At 40.2% G+C, this 24217-nt stretch overlaps 1 protein-coding gene across 1 annotated transcript in view; it reads left to right on the forward strand.

Moving 5' to 3' along the window:
- Positions 1-4064: 4064 nt before the first annotated feature.
- LOC121296903 (serine/arginine repetitive matrix protein 4-like) overlaps positions 4065-24217 on the forward strand; it is a 45390-nt gene continuing 25237 nt past the window's right edge. The window contains exon 1 of the mRNA XM_041222812.1: positions 4065-4624. Within this exon, the coding sequence (XP_041078746.1) occupies positions 4494-4624 (131 nt within the window). The 5' untranslated portion in view covers positions 4065-4493. The remainder of the gene's footprint in view (positions 4625-24217) is intronic.

The raw sequence follows: 24217 nt of genomic DNA on the forward strand, positions 1-24217 counted from the left end.
ACAGAGAGACAGGAGGAGCAAACCCCTGAAATTTTTTGGGGGGGACAAGGGCAGACCGCAGGTAACCCTGAGGGGCTGCTGAAGGAGAGGGATGGAGCCGCTGTCCTTAAAGGCACTGGGAAGGAGCCGAGACATCCCGCCCGAACGCCAGAGAGGCCGAGGAGGGTCCGTTCCCGAGAGCTGCAGAAGGAGGAGTTCCGGTCCTGGAAGCTGGCGAGGGAGGAGGAGAGACTGCCTGCCCGGACGCCAGCGGGAGGAACTGCCTGCCGAGCGTCAGCGAAGGAGGACCTGTCGTTTGTGGGGGATCGTCTCAGAAGGAGGCGGGTCAATCCTCTGGAGAGGAGCCCCGTGAAGGGACACTGGGTTTAGGGGGTAATAATTGTGGGTGTATTGTTGTTAATTATTGGTATGTGGATAGTGGTTGTATGTGTGTGCATGTTTGTTTATAGCAATGCTGACGTTGGAGTCTGGTATGATGGTATGGAGGTTGCACCTGGCTCTAATGTTCCTCCCTCCCACCCACACTTGTGTTTTTTTTGTTTTGTCGAATGGACCCCTATGGGTTCCATTCTGAGCGGGAGGATATGTGGCAAAGCGTAAGCCTTGCACAATGGAATATGTAGTTTATTGTATGTCTTTTTGTTAATTGTTAATATTGATTTAATTGTTTAGCTGCTGTGGCGCTCCGCTGGGGACGATTACCCGTCTGCGTGGAGCAGCAGCTGAAAGCAATCAGCTGTTCCAGCAGGCAGGTGGGCGTGTCTCAACGGAGCGTCAGTATAAAAGCATGTTGATCGCTGTGATCGGGGCTGCTGCAAGGCCTGCCGTTTTCACGGCACCTTTTGAGTTATAGTTTGGGGTATTGTGTTTTATTTTGCACTTTTTGTACGGTTTTCTGTATCTGTCCTCTGTGCGTTACCATCGCTGGTAACGTCACATGACCGCCTTTATTTTACTTTCACTTTGTTTGTTGTTAATAAATCCTGCGCGCCTGTGCCGGCGTTTCAACACCACCTCTGTCTCTCTGTATGCTTGAACAGCGGCTACCCACGCGTGTGACCCGAGGAAGACCCTGTCACAAGGCAATTTTCTTGAGTTTGGGTTTTAACGACTTATAATTTGCTGGGATGCTGAATGTATCTTTAATTACCTTTCTGTTTATGGAAATATGGATGTATTTTCTAATAGGCTTTGGACTAAGGAAGATATAGAAACAAAACCCTAATAATAAGGGTAGTAACCTTTGTGACAATCAAATATTGCCACCTAACCCTTTTCAACATATTACAGTGTCATTTTAGGTGTTTTTGAGAAATCTGACTCGTCTGAAAAAGCCTGTCATCACTGCAATCTGAAAGCACTGACTATGAAGCAGTATCACACCTTGCAGTCTCAGTAATGGGGCTTTGTGCTCAGTCTCTTCAGGGGGGTAGAATTAGAGCTATTGTTTCTGTGACAGGCTATGTGTCTTGCAATTGCTGAAAACTGTATTTACCTCTGGGATGAGTGGCAGGGTTTTAACATTTTAAAAGCATTTTGTAGCTTAAAGTACAAACCACAGTACAGTCAACATTGTGTAGAATACAGAATATATACAAAACAAAAGCCCTTCTTTCAAATATTCTGTAGTTTGAAAGTTTCAAACAGTTTTCATGAAAATGTGGGTGATGCTAAGGCTGTCTGTAACTGCAAACACATGTGAAGTGAACCAGGTCTATGGGGTATATGGTGCATACATAGGGGTTTTCAGCTTTAACCTTACATCAGACTGGTGGTTTATTTCAGTGGGAGGAAGACAGTAATATCTCTCCTCAGTTCTGTCATCTCATTACCTGTTTATTCACTGAGCCCCTCACACCCCAGAAGCAGAGTGGGTTGGTAGAAAGTCTGTTGCCTCGAGCAGTCTAGATTCGGCTCAGTACGGCATGTTTAAAGATAGAAGAAGGTTGAAGAAAGTTATTGGAAAAATATGAACACATGTAAATGAAAAATCTTATCAGAATATTTCAGACTGGACTAACTGGAATCACACAATGCCCGAGCCGGAAAGCATCGTTTGCATTTTAATGAAGCAGTTCTAAGTTAAACAAGCAGAAGCCAATTTCCTACAGGTAGTGTACTGCCCTACCCTAGACTTTCAGCAGGACTCATTGCAATCTGTGCATCCGTTCTGTCTTTCAGAAATGAATCCTAAATAATGTGATAGTTAATAAACAGTGTGCTCTATATTTGAGAATATAAGTATTAATGCAACTGGGCTTAACTATTTTGGCTAAAACAGTCACTAGTTTCATAGGCACATGAATAACTGAATTTGCTTGGATCTATTGATCCTTTTTAGCATTTAAATATATATCTTTGCCCTTGCGGTTTATCAGAGACAAGAGAAAATATGCACAAGCTGGTTTGTATTTTCTTGCTTGCTTAATATTATTATTTATTTTAGTTTTATTCTTCTCTGAAAATTAGTCTTTGCACAACCTTCAAAAAGGGCCCAAAAATAAAAGTACATGCTTTTTCTTTAGATTAATGTTTCATTTGATATACATTCTAGGTCTAAACACAATAGACCTGCCCATTGAAGTAAATGAAAATTGCATTAGAAGATGAAAATGTAATGCTGGAAGACACCAATCAAAGTCAATCAATGTCACAAACTGTAGAGTAAGCTGTTCCGCCCCCGTGAAGATGAGCACTGTGCACAGAACAGGGAATTCCAGGGACAATAACACGGCTCCTTTCACCTCCCTGAAGACATCATAACCATACAGATGAAGAAGGGGTAACCTGCACCAAATCAGAGTCCCATTGAAGTGGGATTTACAGATGTACACAGCTATTAGGTGCATCCAGTTCACATTTCCAATTAACACAAAAATGCAATAAAAAAAATCTCTTAAAAAATAACCAACAGATCCAGCAAATCTAGACAGGTAAATAAAGTCTGCATTATTACTCAGCTCTATTTCAGAGTTATTTTCACTGTGATCAGAGGCACAATCCTTTATCTCATTATTTATTATTGTAAGCGAGTGTGAGAGTCCTGGACAGTATACTCTATATAACATAGATGTAAATGTTAGTCTAGTCTTGTGCCAAATACTTCAGCTATTGATAATAAAGTGTTATATCCTGACCACAAAGCCAAAGCCATTCACTTTGTTACAGAGTATTACTTTAAAGTAACCTTTTACACCTGCAAATGTATTGCAGCAACACAACATCTCATTTTTTATTTCCATTAATTAAAATCCTCTGATATTGTAGACCCCCAGAACCACAAGCTAAAATAACACTTTGCTTTGCTGATGATAAAAACCGTGTCACCCAAATACAATAAATCCCATTCAAAATCAAAGTCAACACTACACGTTCAGAGATGCAGGATACCCAGGGTCAGTTCTGGGAGACAGTTCGGCATATTAACTAATGTGAGGAGATAAGTACATTATTGATGAAGACATAACACTGAAGGAAAATCAGCCCTGGTTAAATAAACAAGGTTTAAATCTGTCAGATATGATAGAAGGTCTGGCTGTGATATTAAAATACATAAAAATAAACAAAAAAGCAGCTATAATAACCAATGTCTGGCTGGGGCTGTGGTTCAGGGAACTAGGGCTTAAACTGGACCTGTTTTAATGAATGGTGAGTGCGGCAGCTTTTTCTCTTAGCTATGAGTACCTAAGTGTCATCTGTTGTAACAGGACATTGCTAGATATCCTCAAGTTAATCTTGAATTATGGAAGATGGGTTTTTTTCTACTATTTCTCTAGTGCAATAGAAAGAGATACTGTCTATGGGCCATTGTGTCAGGCACACGCAATGCCTGCTCTCTCAGACATGCAGTCTTTTGTTACGTTGATGGAGGCAGCAGGCAGAGCCTTTTGTCAAAGACACAGAGAGGGAGGGATATAAAGAAGGAGGGAGATGACCAAACCCCAGCCTCAACGTCATATTCTATAAGAGACAAAACAACAGAGCTTTGGCTGAGCACATACATATCTACTCACGCGCACACACACACACACACACACACACACACACACACATGAGCACGCAGGCACATTAGAACATTTCTACTAGCCTGGGGGAAACTTAAAATCTAACGGCTGCTGGCACAGGCAAGGTGCAATCATGGACTTCATCTGAATATATTATCGCTTTAACTACATTTGGATACAAAGAAACACATTTAAATAAATAAATAAACACATGAAGAGTTGCATTGCATAACCTTTGCTACATCAGATTGGTTTGACCAGAAGGAAAGAGATCACATGGACTAGGAGACGAGGAAAGACAGACTGATTGGACCGCGCATTTGAAAGGACTGTTACAGCGGTAAATTCCCTCAGTCAGTGTTTGGACAGCTCCCTTGTTCTGGCTGGTGCAAGAGAGGTCGGCAGCAGCAGCTTCAGCAGCATCACTAACAGCAGTGCTGCTTGCTTCCCTCCTTCAGCACAGCAGAGTCAGAGTGAAGACCCGGGACCATGGCCAGCGTGCAGCAGGGAGAGAAGCAGCTCTTTGAAAAGTTCTGGATGGGAACCTTCAAAGCTGTGGCCACTCCAAGACCAGGGAGCATCCTTGTAGCCAGCATCACTGCCCGACGGACTGTGGCTAAGTAAGTGCACTTTTCAATCTGTCTTAAACTCTAGTGTTGTCCTTTATTATGTGACAGGCTTGTCAGTTAGGACATCTTTGTTTCAGATATTACATGCATACAAGTTCACATTATTATTATTTTTGTTACCAGTGCAAGATTGATTAATTATATTTGCAGAGTTCAGAAAAAGGCCCCCTGGAGTACCTATAATAAGCTGTTTTTCTTATTGCACATGTTCCATGTTATCCTCCCCCGATACATATAATTCTCACTATCAGAGGCTCACAAAGGAGGGGTAAAGGCACACAATGAAAAGCACCCCACTTTAACCCGGTGGACAATGACTCTCTTTTCATTCAGCAATCCCCGGAGAACAGTCTCTCCTCTGTGTCTGTAGTGGATGCTGATTTTATATTTAGTGTCTTTCAATATCTCAAGGTTTCTGGTAAGATAGTCATTGGCCAGCAGCAGCAGAACAAGTGAAAAGAGATTGATTCTGGAGTTGCTTTATCTCTGCCTGTTATCCAGGAATCACTTTCTTTATGTGCAGTCTTCTTTAGCCAAACCCTAATTCAGCAAAGACTCTCTATCTTCCATCTTAGCCCCACCTGTCTTAGGACAGTAAGCATCATTTGAAATGACATGCATGTAATCAATCTGGGCTCATGCCTGTTCATTAAAAACTTTGAAGCCCATGCTGTCACATACTGTTTTTGTCATGATTAAGATCCTAACTTGCATATGATTTGCTTCACTGGGGATAAAAAGGAAGCATTAAATGTGACATACTGCATAAGTTACAGTTGATAAGTTTTACTCTATTCATATAAAATCATGTATCTGTGGGTTGTGCGTGTCAGCACAAACACTTCATGGCTCTGTGTTACATTAAAGTCAATGAAAGGTCCTAGTTTAGTACAACTGGATCCACATTCAATTTACTATATGTGCATTTTAATTAAGCATCATTGGACAGCACTGCTTGAACCTCATTTTCATGTTGTGATTTGTCTGGGAATGCTGTAGACTTACACAAGTGTGTGAAGCATGGAAGCAGTATGAATAGTCTTCAAGGTACAGTACCTTTGGTAATGTGTGCTTTCTTTCCTTGGAATGAAGATTAACTGTTTTGCTGCAGTGAGCTCCTTATTTTCACAGTGCTGACACGTTGCTAAATTAATTGCAATTTGCACTGAAAATGAGACAGTAAAATTTTTTTTGCCTTTTGCAAAATATGTTAAATATTGTTTCTTCCAAACCAGCTCATAGCTTACACAGATTTGAAAAGCAGCATTAAAGAAAGTGATCAACATTAAGAGGTAGAGCTCAATTAAAATGATTATTAATACAGAAGGCGCTCTACTAGTCTGTTGGGAGTGCTTTTAAAAGACTAATCTGTAAAGGATTATGAGTAATTACCTGCGTTATCTTGAAAATATCAGAAATACAATCTATTTTTTATTGTTACTGATTTGTTTATATTTTACAAGGTATTTGCTATTAAACATTGTATCTGTACACTTTGTAATATATAATATACATAGTCTTACTGCTATCAATAATTGTATCACTATTGTCTTTGTATGGCATCTTCATGCCATATAAAATAGAATTACAATGAAGACTGGCTTGGCTCTCCTCATGCTGTCTTCTTCATCTGTAGATTACAATGAAGGCTTGGCTCTCCTCACGCTGTCTTCTTCATCTGTAGATTACAGTGAAGGCTTGGCTCTCCTCACGCTGTCTTCTTCATCTGTAGATTTGATTCCCAGGGAACCCCCTAAAGATACAGACACATGTTTGCTAAACACGTTTTTTTTTTTTTAAATTCCACTTTAAATAATTTAGATCAATTGAATAGATGGCTGTATCTGCATAAAAAAAATCACTGAAAAAGAAGATTTTGTTTAGACTATAAAGATGTGAAAAACCAAGGAAGATTCCTTACAAATAATGCATGTCAGTTTGAGATCATTCAGTGCTGTTGGGTCTGTTTCTTGTCTGTTGGATTAACACTTTTCAGTCTCTAGAACAGTTAAATGGAAACTGAGTTAACAGAAGGATCGTGTAATGCTTGAAAGTGTTTGATGACTGAGAGATAGGCAGGAAGGGAGAAAGGGAGATACAGAATGCTGTGCAATTATTGCCATTTCATTTTTCTCTTATTGTCCTTTTCTTTTAACGAAACTGGAGCTGCCTGCAGGCTCCCCTGATGCCTGTAGTTTGATAATTAGAGCCGACCCCCCCCCTTCTCTTCCCACCCCAAGCTAGAAAGGGATGTATTCTCGGCCACTCCAGCTGGAGGGCCTCTCTCCCAGCTGTTCTATCCAGCAAGCTGTTTTGTACCATGCTGGAGTCCATTAAAAATGCAATGTATTTTAAAGGGGGAGGGGAAGGCTTGCCATGGAAGGAGCAGATGGCAGGCAGAGAGGCAGGCAGGGAGGCAGGGAGACAAGGAGGCAGGCAAAGAGGCAGACAGAGAGACAGGCAGGCAGGGAGGCAGGGAGACAAGCAGGCAGGCAGAGAGGCACACAGGAAAGCAGGCAGACAGAGAGACAGGCAGGGAGGCAGGCAGGAAGAGAGGCAAGCAGGCAGGCAGAGAGGCACGTTGGCAGGCAGGCTGATTGTAAGAGAGAGCTCTTCCTGAGCAGATTCCAGTTTAATTAGAAATAGAGAGGGGGGGGGGGATTAAGAAAAGCTCACTATCAGCCTGATCTGAAGGATTACATGTTCATCAGACAAATATACACAGTGATGGAATTGCATTTATTTATTTCAGTTCCTCTAATAGAACATGTCCTTGTTATTATAGGTCTGTAATGTGTAACCTCTTGGCTAGCCAGGGAATGATTGAATCTTCAACAATATGCTTCAACAAATAACTAGACTGTGGGGCACTGAGATCCCACAGCAGACAGGATCCAGCATATTCCAGTTAACAGCATTGCAATACTTTATTACATTGAAAGGCTCCAGGACATTCCATCTTCACAATCACATTTGTGTCTGTTTTGCGTACCATTCATGCTGTTACTGTGTCCGTTTATTGAATGCAATTACAAAACAGAGAGTAGGACCTCCCTTCAGAATCACTAGGAGTGTGAAGTGACTGAGCCCCACCTACGCTGAATGAGTCTGGTGCTCAGTGCACTGCATTTCAATAATGCCACAGCCTTTGAACCTTTCTGCACAACAGTGGGTGTAAATATCTAAAGAATCATGCTTTACTGAACGCATGTATCATTTCCCAAATGCTTTTCAACAGCAATTCCATGGTTCTGTACTAAGGAGAAAGCTCAGGGTCAGGTACAACAGCATGAGACGGGGTCCGAATGCACCACTCTGGTTATTCTCTTATTGTTGGTGCTACAATGGTATAAGCCAATTGTTTTTATTTCATCAGTGCCTGTGTCCTACCATATCAATACACCATGCAAAATCTGCAAAAACAGAAAAGACGACTCATATCAGGGCAACTTATTAATTTCTACAATCTACTGAAAATGAAGCACATGAACTCACAGCAGCACTCGGTGCAGATCCTTATTTCAGAAGCCCTTGGTTGACTCATCTTTATCTACCTATGAAATGCTCTCTCAGCTGTTCCCTAATTAAGAATAATTGATATCCAGCCTCCCTATTTACGTGTGTATACATGATTCCTACCTGGGAAAGCTAGACCTATAGGCAATGCCTTTCCATTAGTACATCCAGGCTGTTTATTTTAAATGATCTAATATAACATGATAGAAAATATCTCCCCCACCCTGAAGATCTATAAACAGCATATTAGTGCATCTGAGCAGATATGCTAGAGAGATGTACTGGAAACACTTTAAAATAAGTGTCTGGAATTCCAATGTAACTAACGCATGATTTCCTACTGATTTCAAATGAAATTCTTATTGAATTCAAAAGTCATAAGCATGAGTTCATGACATACTTGTCATAACTTCATAAAATCTCCCTTAATACACATGAAATAATCATGAACGGACACTTATTTTAAGGTGTTACAGATGCATTGAATGTAATGTCTGAAACATGTCAAGACTTTGTATTGCAATGTTAACATAACAAACAGCCACCAGAAGATTGAATATTGTCATTTCATTTTTAAAAGTCAAAGCGAAACTCAAATATACTAGTTATTTAGTTATCAGATATTGGCCAAGCTACCCACACTGAAATAAAAACACATGGTATGACAGTTCAGAGCTTCCACTAACTAATATTAAATGTTCTATTTTTAAAGGAAGATGGAAAATACTACTTCAGTCTGATTTTGATTGACTATTTTTTTTTAACTTGGAATGAAAATAAAAGGATTATTCCAGCTACTGGCTGAACTGAGTCTGCTAAGCATGTCACAGATGGCTTCAGCGGAAGGCTACAGTCTTCCATTCAAGCACCTCTCTCCTGAGCCTCCTTTTATAGTGGAGATCTGAATCCTTTGGCCCAGTAGATAATCACTGAGGTTGGTCACGCACTTTGTGGTTTGTGTTGTGCATTACACTGGCTCTCTAACAGCTGGGTCATTATGGGGTTCAATCTGTATTCCATTTGGTGAATCTGACTGCACTTAGGCTAACTGCATTGAATACAGATTGAATGTGTTTTATTGAGACAGAGACAGAAACACTGTTAGGTTACAGGAATGCCTGGTGGATTAATATGCCTGTTTGTCATGTCTGGTCTGTCCTCTAGTGCTAGCATATGAAGGTGTTTGAACTGTGCTTCCAGTTCTAGTCTGGTTTTGGACACAGAAAATAGTCAGTTAAGGGATAAATAAATTCAAGGCATTTCAAAGAAAGTACAGAACCTCAGTCAGTTATATGAAGCTGGGTGTATCCTTCTGTTCTTCAGAGCATGCTTTTGATCCACATTTCAAATTAAACCATAAACTAGTGACTTGAAAGTGCCTTCAGGTTGTCATGGCACCAGCCAGACACTTTTGCTTCACCATGGACTTGTTATTGAAGGCCTTCCTCGAGGTAGCTTTTGACTTGCTTGGTTATTTATAAAAAAAAAAGACACACACACACACACACACACACACACACACACACACACACACACACACACACACACAGACACACACACGCACACACACCCACAAACACACCAGAATTCGATCCTTGTCACATAGTTTAGACTCGTTACAATACTCCAGTACATTTTTGTAAAGGCCGGTCGAGAACAGTTTATTGATTGTTCAATTTTTATCACCCATCAGTTTCAAAACAAAGCAAACGTAAATTGAATTATGGAATATTTCCTCAAAGACATATAGAGTATGCACTGCATATTCGATAAGGAGCTTTTAACAGTCATTTCAAACAGAGAGGAGAAAAACTGTGTTATAAAGGCATTGCTGGCAGCATGTTGCTGTGTTTAAAGGAGAAGCAGGTTAAAGTGGGCCATTTTAGTTAAATTCAGTTTAAATCAACAAAGGCTCAAATTAGATCTGAAAAACAATCCCACCAGCTAAGCTCAGCAGACCTTTGTAAAGTAGCTGTGTGATCAATATGTTTGATGTCAACATTATAGACTCAGAGGCTTCCAGAGGAAAGTAATGAACACAAGCCTGCAAAGGGACACCTGCTGGATAAAACTATGCATCCAAACTGTGTTCAAGGCTGGACCTGTTTCATAACTGTTATATGAAATTGAGAAGAATTAATTCTGCTTCCATATAAACCCTGTATTAAGAAGAATATAAACCGATATTGTGTCAGACACTTCTTATTGTACAAGGCTCCTTCTCAATCATTATACAATCTAAACAGAACGTCTCTCAATGAAAGGTGCCTGTACAAGTGCTGCTGCAGAGAGAGAGGGAGAGGTTATTATATTTCCACCCAAAGCCGCTGATCACATCTCATTTGCTAAAAATGCGGTTTTGAGATACAGTCAAATTAGTTTATTTTTGGAAAATGTTGCTGTGTGCATGGGTATGCATGTTGCTGTGTGCATGGGTATGCATGTTGCTGTGTGCATGGGTATGTATGTTGCTGTGTGCATGGGTATGCATGTTGCTCTGTGCATGGCTATGCATGTTGCTCTGTGCATGGCTATGCATGTTGCTCTGTGCATGGCTATGCATGTTGCTCTGTGCATGGCTATGCATGTAGATATGTGCATGGTTAAGTATTCTATTGCTGCCACTTATGGTGCATTTGTAATGTTTTATATGTGAGAGCACAGAAAAAAATAGCTCCAAAAGGGGATCAGAAAAACAAGGAACACCTGACAAGACGGGTAGCTTTGAGTAAGTAATGATTTGACTTAGATAGAACAAATAAACACATTGCAACTCTGTGGAAAGTAAAAGCATGCTTACAGAGGGTTTGCAGAATTCATTGCAGCAGTGCACTTTATTTTTTCACCCCTGTCTGCTGTTATGGGTCACACTGGGTTTCTCAGAGAAAGAGAGAGATATAGCTTACTACTTAAAGCTCTCATGTACAGGTTGATAATCAATTTGTTTCTTGGCAGAGCTGAAGTCAAAAGATTTAGAATAATCTGCTTAACTGGTTGCACACAAATTGTGTTTTTAAAAATAGTTTTTACAATGTTGTGTCAGTGTTGTTCTTCTATGAAGGATCACATTTGAGTTTTCAGAAGATCTCTGCTGACTTTGCATCATTCTGGAAGCAGCACTTTGCTTTTTCAATGTCTCAGGCGTGTTTTCATCCAGTTTGTTTGAAGTAGCTTTGAATTGGTTGACAGGCTTGCTGTGACATGTTCAGCTTGTTGGTGACACAGCTGGGGCCATTTTAATATATCAAATGTTCATGCCCATGAAAACAATGCTTCCAACACATTGAATCAACTTAAACCCAACAGATCCGGTTTCTCAACAGGAACAATGCATGCATCACCATCAACAGTACAGTTACTGTACTGTAAGGAGAAAATGATGGGCTTTTGTAACTTCCAGGAGAAGTGGGTCAGGAACAAGGGCTCATGTCTGAGGAGGAAAAGCAGCTTTGTAAGAAAATGTGTTCTTTGCAACTTAAACTGATATACCACAGGGTACAAGATCCCCACTGTTTTGCAGTAATTTTTTCTTGTGCAGAAACATTTTGAACCCAGTCTCGTCATAATATATTTTCAATTCCCTACTGGTAAGTTCATATAAGCCTGTGGCTTTTCTGAAAAATCTAATAGGAGACAATGTTTTAAAAATTTAAAAATACTGTCGATGTTGGAATGAACTTCATACCATAATATTATTCCAAAAAATATTTTTGTCTTGCAGCAAAACCCTAGCATCTCATTTGATTTATCACATTTATAACTGTAAGCACAGTCTGCTGGAAAACTGCAAGAGTAAAAAATCTATTCTTGCTTATTCAAATACAATAAAATATTGATTTGATATGTGTAGAACTTGCAGGCACACTGGACTATCCAGGGTATAGATTCATCCTGGTTATGCATGAAAAACATCTGTGGAGTTTATTCTTTATTGCTTGGAACTGAATTTACAAATATATATTTTTTGCACTAAAATGAGTAGAGTCACATCCCCAGTAAATGCTACATAGAGCCACATCTCTACATTACACTTTCTGGGGAATGCTGGGACTGCAGTGCACCTAGCATGATCTCAGTGTTTCTGAGTATATATCCTGCTGGTCTCTGGACCTAGGGACCAGGGTTTACTCCCTTCATCTGCAGGTAGGGCAGTGCAATGATATGACTGTTAGTGACCTTCTCCTACAGGTAGGGCAGTGCAATGAAATGACTGTCAGTGTCCTTCAACTGCAGCTAGGGCAGTGCAATGAAATGGCTGCCGGTGCCCTTCTCTCTGAAGGTAGGTCAGTGCAATAAAATGACTGTCAGTGCCCTTCTCTCTACAGCTAGGGCAGTGCAATGAAATGACTGTCATAGCCCTTCTCTCTGCAGGTAGGGCAGTACAATGAAATGACTATCAGTGCCCTTCTGTCTGCAGGAAGGGCAGTGCAATGAAATGACTGTCATTGCCCTTCTCTCTGCAGGAAGGGCAGTGCAATGAAATGACTGTCAGTGTCCTTCTCTCTGCAGGAAGGGCAGTGCAATGAAATGACTGTCAGTGCCCTTCTCTCTGAAGGTAGGGCAGTGCAATGAAATGACTGTCAGTGCCCTTCTCTCTGCAGGAAGGGCAGTGCAATGAAATGACTGTCATTGCCCTTCTCTCTGCAGGAAGGGCAGTGCAATGAAATGACTGTCAGTGCCCTTCTCTCTGCAGGTAGGGTAGTGCAATGAAATGACTGTCAGTGCCCTTCTCTCTGCAGGTAGGGCAGTGCAATGAAATGACTGTCAGTGCCCTTCTCTCTGCAGGTAGGGCAGTGCAATGAAATGACTGTCAGTGCCCTTCTCTCTGCAGGTAGGGCAGTGCAATGAAATGACTGTCATTGCCCTTCTCTCTGCAGGTAGGGCAGTGCAATGAAATGACTGTCATTGCCCTTCTCTCTGCAGGTAGGGCAGTGCAATGAAATGACTGTCAGTGCCCTTCTCTCTGCAGGTAGGGCAGTGCAATGAAATGACTGTCATTGCCCTTCTCTCTGCAGGAAGGGCAGTGCAATGAAATGACTGTCAGTGCCCTTCTCTCTTCAGGTAGGGCAGTGCAATGAAATGACTGTCAGTGCCCTTCTCTCTGCAGGAAGGGCAGTGCAATGAAATGACTGTCATTGTCCTTCTCTCTTCAGGTAGGGTAGTGCAATGAAATGACTGTCAGTGCCCTTCTCTCTTCAGGTAGGGTAGTGCAATGAAATGACTGTCAGTGCCCTTCTCTCTTCAGGTAGGGTAGTGCAATGAAATGACTGTCAGTGCCCTTCTCTCTTCAGGTAGGGTAGTGCAATGAAATGACTGTCAGTGCCCTTCTCTCTGCAGGTAGGGCAGTGCAATGAAATGACTGTCATTGCCCTTCTCTCTGCAGGTAGGGCAGTGCAATGAAATGACTGTCATTGCCCTTCTCTCTGCAGGTAGGGCAGTGCAATGAAATGACTGTCAGTGCCCTTCTCTCTGCAGGTAGGGCAGTGCAATGAAATGACTGTCATTGCCCTTCTCTCTGCAGGAAGGGCAGTGCAATGAAATGACTGTCAGTGCCCTTCTCTCTTCAGGTAGGGCAGTGCAATGAAATGACTATCAGTGCCCTTCTCTCTGCAGGAAGGGCAGTGCAATGAAATGACTGTCATTGCCCTTCTCTCTTCAGGTAGGGTAGTGCAATGAAATGACTGTCAGTGCCCTTCTCTCTTCAGGTAGGGTAGTGCAATGAAATGACTGTCAGTGCCCTTCTCTCTTCAGGTAGGGTAGTGCAATGAAATGACTGTCAGTGCCCTTCTCTCTGCAGGTAGGGCAGTGCAATGAAATGACTGTCAGTGCCCTTCTCTCTTCAGGTAGGGTAGTGCAATGAAATGACTGTTATTGTGACTGACTCTTTCGTAGCCAGCGGTTTGGTCTGAGTGCTGATTAACCAAAACAGAAGTGATGAGTTCACTGTCTCCGCTGGCTGTCTGGGTGAATTGTAAACTGGATTAGGGATATTGTCTTCAGCATATCTTTACAACTTGGATGATGTAAAATAAAATCTGAAATGAACCATTCATATCTGGGTTGTATAGGTGAATGCTCTTAGTAATTTCCAATCTTTTAGTACCAGAGGATTGTTCACTGCAGAAGTCTGGCATTCTTGAGCCCTAATAGGTTTGAAATCTTGCTATAAAGTAATGGGATAATGATTGGAGTCTGACTGCTTCTTATTCATTAGAGTGTATCAACATCAGCACCATGTGCTAGATTATTGCAAGCTCTTAGGCATTGTTACAAAGAGGATTGAAGCAGGTTTGATAGAACTGCAAAAATGCAGTAACTGCATTCATATTCATCAGATACTCTGTTAAAAGAGTTTACTTGTTATTAATTTCAATATCAGTCAACATGGATTACTTAGAAAGAAGCATTCATTTTGAAATTAAGTGTTGTCCTTCAATGTAGATGCTTTTTGTTTTGTGCTGCAGTAAGCCAAAATCTGTGGCTTGCAAAGGCATTATTTTACAAGGAAAAATAAATCTATTTTGAATTTAAGTTGAACATGTTGTTTGCTTATCATGCTTTTTAAATGGCCATTCCCTCAAAGTATTTGGAAAGCTCTGCCCCCTTTTTTGTGCCAGCTTTGTTCTTGTTTAATACAAGCTGTAGGTTATGATAATGTCATCCAGAATCCATGTTTCCATAGCTGTGTTTCATTTAAATTGTGAGATTTATTTCAAGCTCTCCTCACATTATAACATTGGGAGTCCATTATTTTTTAAAATGAATAGCAAAAAATATGAGTGTTGAGTGGGAAGGTTAAAAATAAAAACCATTGACAGAAATATATTGATGTTTTGTGACATTTGAATGAGTTTCGATTTGTCTAAAGCTGAACAAAATCAAGTCTGTTTTTCTCATTTCACATGCCTAGCCTGACATCATTGTTCTAACTTAGCAGTTATGCCCTCTGGAAGCAGCGTGACTGGAAGCAGGATTTAGATAACAGTAAACAGGGGTTAATCTTGCAGATATCTTTCACATCAATTGTAGAGCACTGAGCTGACAGTCTCCGGTGTCGTCCTTGATAATATCCAGTGATGGAGCGTGAAGATGTGGCAGTATGACTCAAGGTTACTCATGAATAGAGCGAAGGCTTCCTGCTCAGTGTCTGAAGCAGAGGAGTTACCGAGTGCTGCATCAGCTCTCACTTTTCATTGAGCAAGCACTGCCTCTTCATCACAGCGTCCTTGGCAGACAGAACCCCTCTCTAACCCTGCTACCCCATAAACTCCTTTCTTTGACTTGCTCACCTTTATACTTTGATATTTCGATATATTATTATTATGATTTCAACTTTAATTTTGCTGCATCATGTGCAGGTAGCCTCCATGTAATTAAAATGCCAGAGAACCATCATTTAATGATCTACAGTAGGGGGGTGTTTGGTGTGGAGTGAGGTTAGCTTGCATTCAGCAGTGGAGTTGGTCTTTCAGCTTTTCACTGCACAGGCTCTTGCATGATCTTACACGATCCGCACTCCCTCACATGCTGAAAGACAGAATCTCATAATCGGCAGCAGTCCCACTGGGTTCTGACCTTTAACAAGCAGTTTGGAAAATTATTTCCTGTCTCTGGGGGGTGGGATGGGACGGGACCGGAGTGAAAATTCGATATGGATTTCAAGGCAATCCCCTAAAGTAAAGGTCTTCAGCTAGCCTTTAAGCAGCGTGATGGAGCAACAAAGAACAGCAATCTCCCCAGAGTTTTTTTTTTTTTTTTACCATTTAATCTTCTTTGTCTTTCTGGCATAACAGAAGCATGTATACAATGTATTGTATCCCTCTGTCTGGTTTTTTATTTTTTGAATTTTATTTTTTTTGAGATGATAAAGTTTTGAAACACAAGAATAGATTCCAGAAAGTTTTACTGAATCCCAAAGCTTTCTTTAGTTGATCCAGACAGTGTTTGAATAAAGCCTGTGTTAGCTCTTTGTGGTACTGGCCCTATATTTCGGTTTGGTCAGAAAGATGATATAAAGTGTAGTAAATCCTTCTGCCAGTATTGTGGATCATCATCCTGGCAGATGAACTGAGTTGCTGTGTTGCTTGGCCTGGATAAACTACAGACTTGCCACAGGGCTTGAGTGCACTGTGGCTCCTCAGTTGTGACTATCTGCCAGTACTTCTAGTTGAAATGAAATTGGCATGGAGATCACAGATATTGAGCATCTCTCAGCCCAGCATGTAGTGTAGTGTAGCCCCAGCACAATCTGACCTGCCCACATGCAGGTTTTGCATATAACTTTATGTTGAAATGTGTTTACAATTGACATGAAACTTCTCAATCAATTGCTATTTTATGCAATGGAAAACAAAATTAATATTGGAAAAAAAGACAATGTACCCGTAAGAGGACTCATAATACCTCAGGTATTTTAAAGAAAGCTACAGTAGACCTGGCTGGACCCACTTGACATGCATAATCTGATTAAATACAATTCCCTCTATGGAAATGGCAAGGTTCAAAGTGACAGTTACAAGCATCCTGCTTTCTTCCCAGAATATTCCTCAGCACTGATTAGAAAAGAAATGACTCTTCAATGCTAATGATGATTAGAAAAGAAGACATTTTCTTCAATGTTAATTTCTTTAGCTGACGTGTCAGATCATTCACCTTACTCAGCTCGTCATTCTACTGAAATAAAAAGGCATACGTGTATATTAAAAGGTTTCTAATTGAATAAAACGGCATACACATATATTAAAAGTTTTTTTTTTTAGAACTTTTCCATACAAACCCCCTATAGGTTTTGCAGTGTCCCGTGCATTATTCAGAGGGGTATTTGCATAATAATCGCTAAACACTGTGAGGTCGAGGAAAGTCTAATATGAGCCTTGGATGAAGATGCTGTTTTATTCTTTGTTCTGTACTGATTACGCCTGTCATTAATGCATTCTGTGATCATTCATCTGGTCTTGAAGCAACCCATCCCTGCTCATATCAACCCTGCGTTGACACCCAGAGGTGCAATCAATGATGAAAGGAGGGTAATGATCTGCTATGATTGGGGCCAGGCCTGAAAACAAAGGCTTTGATCATATTTAAAGCAGCACTAACCCAGTAGCAATGAAACTAACCCAGTTTCAGCCCCAGTTTTAAAATTCATTATCTCATTATTTCCCCTCATACATACTGGACCTTGGGTTATGCAGTGCTATTGAGAGCCGAGTTGATTTGCAATGCATTCATGCAGGCATGCCTTCAGAGGGAATACACATCAATCAATGAATTAATCAATCAATCAATCAATCAATCTCATTTCCTCAGAATTCAAGAATCAAAAAGTCAGCAGAACAAATTCCACCTAATACAATTACAGGGACTCTATGGTACTGGTGCAATCCACATGCAAGCGTGATCACAAGGCAAGAGCAGACATTGAGCTGCCCTTCCAGTCCTGTTCTTAATCATTACATTGAATCAGTTCAACCTTTGATGCTACTCCTGCTGTGTAGATAGTGTGAATAGGGAAAACATTCTGTAGTGCTATATACTTTTGTTTTAACATGCCTGTTTATCCTGAAGAGAAATGGCCTTGCTAGAATTTCCACTTCAAAGACAGAAAGAAACCATCATCTGTCTTTATTGGATTTGTATTGATTTTTCCCATTTTTTTTCCAGTTTTGCATGTTTCAGCTCTGTCAACCTTTCTATGAAAAATTAACCACTTCTAAAACAGGATAAATATTTTGCATTAAAAGAGGTTTCAGACAAAAGGTCACAGTAAACTGATTTATGGGCCAATTAAATTAAGAGTAATGCAATACTGTCAGTAAAACAGCAGTCAATATGTCTGAACTTTTCTTTTTTTGGAAGCAAAAAAATAAATCAGTATAACAGCTGTTATTGTTGACAGTATGTTGATATAAATTAGTATAGCAGCTGATATTGTTGACAGTATATTGATATAAATCATTATAGAAGCTGATATTGTTGACAGTATGTAGATATAAATCAGTATAGCAGCTGATATTGTTGACAGTATGTTGATATAAATCAGTATAGCAGTTGATATTGTTGACAGTATGTAGATACAAATCAGTATAGCAGTTGATATTGTTGACAGTATGTAGATACAAATCAGTATAGCAGCTGATATTATTGACGATGTAGGACATCCTGGTGCATCAGAATCAGTTAGAATTCCTAGATTCTTCTGGGTCACTGTAAAGGTAGCACTTGATGATCTCTGGAGCATGTACATGATGTACTACAGTATAAGCATACGCTCAAAACAGCCATGCGCTGATTGTTTGGGGTTAAGGTTTATGTTGGGGTTCTGCTTCACTGTATGATGACATGAATGTTTGATGTTTTAAACATCCTACACTTGCTATACCAATACTGATATGACTATATTGGGCTATGTGGCCTAATCCACAAGGCATTATCACAGTCCCCATCATTAAAGCTAGAAGGTTCTCAGTCCAGCATTACAATATATGCATAAATACAGTAATATATTTTTGTAAAGGCATCACTTTAACAGGCCTACCCCAAGCCCCCTCAAGAGGCCATTTATACTTTTGCATTACTGGAATCCAGAGCATGCTTAACTGGATCGAATTGACCTACTGTGAATTAAACTTAGGCAGCCAAGTAGCCGACCACAGACCACCCACAGGATTGGACCCTGTGGATGTCCCTTCCTTAAGACAATGGCTACAGCAAGCCTGGTGTCCTGAAGCAGCAGCAGCTTCCCATGCCTGCAGCCCATTTCCACCAGCCCAGCCAGCCCCACTGATAAGGCATTGTTCACCACGGCAACCATCTGCTGGGAGCAGCACTGAGGCACAAGGAAAGGCTGCCAGTGTGGCAGGCAGATAACAGGCTGGGTCGCCGCTCTCAAGGGTGGCAAAGCACAGCTTGGAGGAGCCAGTGGAGAGATGGCACAGTATCATACAGTGAAAAGCTTTAGAAATGAATAGATTTCAGAACTTAGAAGCTTCAAAATGGATGCAGCACATGGCAGGCCACTGAAGGGCTGTAAGAAATGTGGTTTAGGGGGTGTCAACTTATTGCAGTGTTAGAGATGCAACAACTTTGCAAATTGCATGTTGAGTTGCAAACAGACAGGGCATGTATACATAAAGCTTCTACCTTTCTAACTATCAGAACATTGCAATTCATTTCTAATCATACCTCTGTAACAGGGGCCATAGTTCCCTATATGCTGTGCCCCATGAATCACAAGTAGTGGATATAATAAGAAAGCAGAGCCTGTTTCTAATTCCCATTGTCACACTTAGCTCTGCTGAATGCAACTGATGTCCAGGCTAAAGCTGTGTGTTGAAAGACAGACCCCAGAGGCCTTGTCTTGTGCAATTATGTGCCTTCCTCCTGGATACATGATGATCACTCATGAGAACTAATTGGTTACAGAGCTCTAGTAGAAAAGACAATGAGTTCATGGTTCAGGCTTCTTTGTCTCAGCTCATGGTGTTCTGCAGGGATATTCTGTATCAGGGTTGATGGCATGTTAACCAGTTCCGAATGTATACAGAGTATATCAAGCCTGGCATGAAGTTAGTTTTAGTGCTGCTTTAGCTTTGGGTGTTGGTTAGGTGTTTAAATTTTTTTTTTTTTTAATAGAAAATGTTTGCATTTCATTTATATCTGTTTGTGATGTTTACAGTGGTGGTTTCAGCTCCAATTTTTTTTATAGAAGCCTTCAAACTTATCAATACTGCCAGTTTCACCTGTAAATTCTACAATAATTTGTACTCTATTAAATTATATTAGAGCACAATGAAACCTATCCTCAATGGAGCCAGTCTTTGCTGAGGGAATCTGGTGTACACTACACACTTGTTCATAGATTAGAATCCTGCTTGTTGGTCCACTCTCTGCTACTAAAACCACATCATGCCCCACTTAGTAAATAATCTCACCCGATTCATACAATTCAAATTGACCTTAAAAGTGCACCTCTAGTCTTCCATGAAAATAGACAATATGTAGTCATTTTAATAACAGCAGTCTGCAAATAATGAACTCCTAGTAATGATTAATTCCTGTGCCTCAGCTTGTTTCTTCGTCCCATGTGATCTGTATTGAAGTCCATTGGGAGTTACATGCTCCAGCATGGCATGCATCCTGTTTGTTAGCCCTGTTTGTCTTGTTTGTTAAGAGACAATAGCTGTGGACAGATGGCAAAGAATAGCTGATTCCTTCTATATGCTGTATCCTTTGAGTGTGAGAAAGGAGGCTGAATGGAGGCTGTCAGTATGTTCTCATTTCCTATTCTACTTGTTATTCTACGACAAAAGATGAGAAAAGGGAGTGGTTTGGACCATTTAGGAGCGATCTGAACAAAAGCCAAGCCCTGTGCTAAAATACAGCCTGCCTTCAAGTTCAGAGAGTACTTCAAATCTGATCATGACAGCATCAACAATCCAGTTCTAAGAATGGATCGGTTGAACTCTATCTGACCCCAGAGCTCTGTGGGCTCTGCTGGAACACTCAATGGATCCTGAGCTTTGGCTTCCTGATGTGTAATTATTCCCTGATTAATTATACATTGATCTGGCCGCCTCCAGTCTTTTTGCACTCTGAATCCCTTGTGCAGGCCAGTGTGGGCGGGTAGGGGACTGTGAACAATCTGTTACTGATAGTATCAAATCGGGGCACTTGAAAAGCAAAGCAGTAAGATAAAGCAGTATGATAAAGTCAAAGCTGTGGATGCAATTGCACTGGATTTCTTAAGGAGTGTTATCAGTCTAATCAGAATCACTCATAGTACTGATGCAAATTGGCTAATGGCCTGTATGCTACAGAACAGGGAAACAAAAACAGACCAATACTGCAGTACTGTTTTGTAGGTTTTAGGATGGTTTTGCTGATTCAAGACTTGCTTTATCTTTTGCATATGGTTTCTGGATGCAGTGATGAAGTTTTATCATATATTACCACATTATAGAGTATGCGTATATTTGACAGGATAAAGCCCTTTTTTATTGTCACACATCATTTCAGGACTTTATGAATATACTGGTCCAAATAAATAAAGCTCAAATATTAGTAGACTAATCCCTTGCATTTGTTTGTCACTTTAATCAAACCTATTGTCTTTCAATCATGTTCAAGTTATGCATGTCAGAAGGTAGTAGTTTTGCATCAAAGTTTAGTGCTGCACACATCTGCTTGACTGCATGCTTCAGTTAACCCTGCTGTGATCTCATTATGAACCTTTAAAGGATACAAACTATGTCCGATTGCTGATGCCGATGTGTATCACACTTTAAGGCATCGACGGATGTTAAATATAATCAGCATTAATTCTGCCATTAACAGATGAATAATTTAAGCACATGAGAGGTAATATAAATTCAGAAACAGCTGCAGTTTCTCTCAGCTCCTAATCACCTTGAATGTCACTTGATGACTGATTATTTATTTACGTTCTTGTAATTAGCAGTGGCTTGTTCTTTGATTGTTCTTAGTCATTTCTGACAGATATTATCATAAGCAGGAGATGCTTTGATAGTCCAAAAAGAAAGTTCAGTTAAGAATTGCATTTTAAACAGGACTAATTAAACCACAACTGTCTTCCCTGCAGTGTCAAGACCTGCTGAATTATTCCAAACAGGTTCAAATCATCCCCTGTGTTTTCATTGGGGTGGTACGTCGATAAAGGTCAGGTTAGCAGTTGTGATGTGTTTTCATCATGTAAAGTCTGCTTTTAATTTGTAATCAAGGTTCAGTAAAACTAAATATTGCATTTGTAACTGGCTGCACTTCTTGTGACCCTAAAACGTTTTTCTTTTTTTAATAGTAGCTAGCATAGTGACTCACCTTCTTACATAAAAAAAAATCAATCACAGGGTTATCATAAAGATCAAAAGGTATTTCTTCTTTAACAAAAGCCTTAGCCTCTTCTGAAAGCCCAAATACTTCTGAAATCACATTCAGTCATACTTGATAATTGTTCTTATCTCCAAACCTCAATCCAAATCATCACTTTGTGCTCCTGGAATTTTCTTGTGGTTTAATATCTTCACTTCTGAATGCACTAAATGGATTTTAATTCATGGCAGCTTGTGACAGTAATGGAATAGAAAGGCATTGTTAGCAGTGAAGATTGAGGCCCCATTTGAGAGAATCAGCTCTAGTCAGGTTCATCTCTGTTGGGATTATAATACAGAGCACCTTCTGACCTGGGCTGGAGGGTATTTGTGCTCATTGCTAATATCAATCAAGCATTGAGTTGTATCATAAAGGTCTTTTCTAGTCAAGGTGAATGGTATTGATCATTGCATTGACCATTGGAGGGTCATTTCAACTGGGATACGTTGCTGTATTAGCTCAGTGACCCGTCCAGAGTGGCATCAGTTGAGATGCAGAAGCCTTGGAACCCGTGGAAGGTATTCAGCACTTCCTGAAGAGATCCAGAGGTACTTACATAGCGCCCTGGTGTGAATCTTCCTCTTCAGTCCCCAGACAGTTTCCAGCATGTTGACGGCTTTCATTTGACATTTTAAAGCTACTTACAACAAGCTTTCAAGTTCTCTCCTCCACCTCAAACTCATCTGTCGTCCCTACCCAGCGAGAAGAGAGACATGACCAGCAGATAGAAAAGACAATTTAGAAATGTCAGGCCATCATTAACACAGTGAATAAGAAGCAACATTGTAGCTCACACTAATAGGGTTCAACCAGAAATACGTGATGGACAGACTATAGTTAAGAGTTCATATTGATCTGGCTTTATATTTCCCTTTCTGTTAGGGAGAGAAGATCAGACTGGACCCTTAATTCATTCTGTTTGAATGGCAGTGATTTCACAGAGTGGATTGCTGTAATTTGATTGATGTGCGGTTCACAGAGCTGTGTACAGTGTTGTAATTACAATCTGTGCTTTCGTGATAAAGAAATTAATCACACCATTATGCCATGCTATTTTATCATCAGGCAGTACTCATTTAATAAACCTGCCTCACTTGCCTTCCAAACAATCCAGGTCACTTTAAAGATAGGCAAACATCCATGGGTTTTAGGGGTTATGAGTTTCAATTTGTGATTCTTGTTTTTGAGCTATACAGGTTTAAAGGGAAAATGATATGTCTCAGAGTTTGACTAAGAATATTGGAACAACCCTTACATCGTTAGTTAATTGTAGAAGTCAGTATTTAGTTTATTGAAACTACTCTTCTAACTCTATTCAGATTTTGTTGTTTTACATGTTATGATGTTTTACAATCATAAACAATTACTACTAATCTGTGTCTGTGTGCATATGCTGTCAACTAGCCAGAATACACTAAAAACAATGATACTATACGAACAAAGAAATTCTTAAGATGTATTCTGAAACTACCATATATAAAGGCACAGTACAATAGAAACTGTTTAGTTGTGTTGTATACATGGCTCCTCTTATAGGGTTCTATTATATAGTAAGATGTACTGTAGGGTAGATATCCATTTCCTAGCATGTGATATTACTAGAGGCTATGGAGACAGTTGTGATTCTGTATTAATGTCCTGTTTGAAACATGGCTGGGAACTGATACCATGGACAGCTCATGTACAGAGCAACTATGAGCCAAAATAGAACTCAAGCAATGTACCCTGTTGTCATGGGTAACAAGATGATACAAAATGAGAATAATATATTGGAATCTATTCATAAATAACACTAATAATAAAATGCAACTGTCTGCATCACAAATGAGTTTGTTTTGTTAACTGTTTCTTCTACATCAATACAACGTAATCCCAGCCACAAGCCTGGTATTGTTTGCCTTTGGCAATGTAATAAATGACAGTTTAACAGTAGCGGCTGCATTATCTTACCTGGGCTCGTTATATCACTACACGGTTCATAAGCCATAGCCATTGCAGCATCACTGTCAGCAATGATGAACATGATGGACAGATAACTGTGAAGATGTGCTTTTAGAATTATAATATAGTGGGGCTGGTAATTAGAGCAAGGGAATTCTGAAGACGTGTGCATTGCCTCCTACATGCTCATTATTATTTATTTATTTTAAATCAGACTAATTGCAATGTGCAGAACATTTGTCT

The sequence above is a fragment of the Polyodon spathula genome, chromosome 22, assembly GCF_017654505.1.
Source record: "Polyodon spathula isolate WHYD16114869_AA chromosome 22, ASM1765450v1, whole genome shotgun sequence".
Classification (NCBI taxonomy): Eukaryota; Metazoa; Chordata; class Actinopteri; order Acipenseriformes; family Polyodontidae; genus Polyodon; species Polyodon spathula.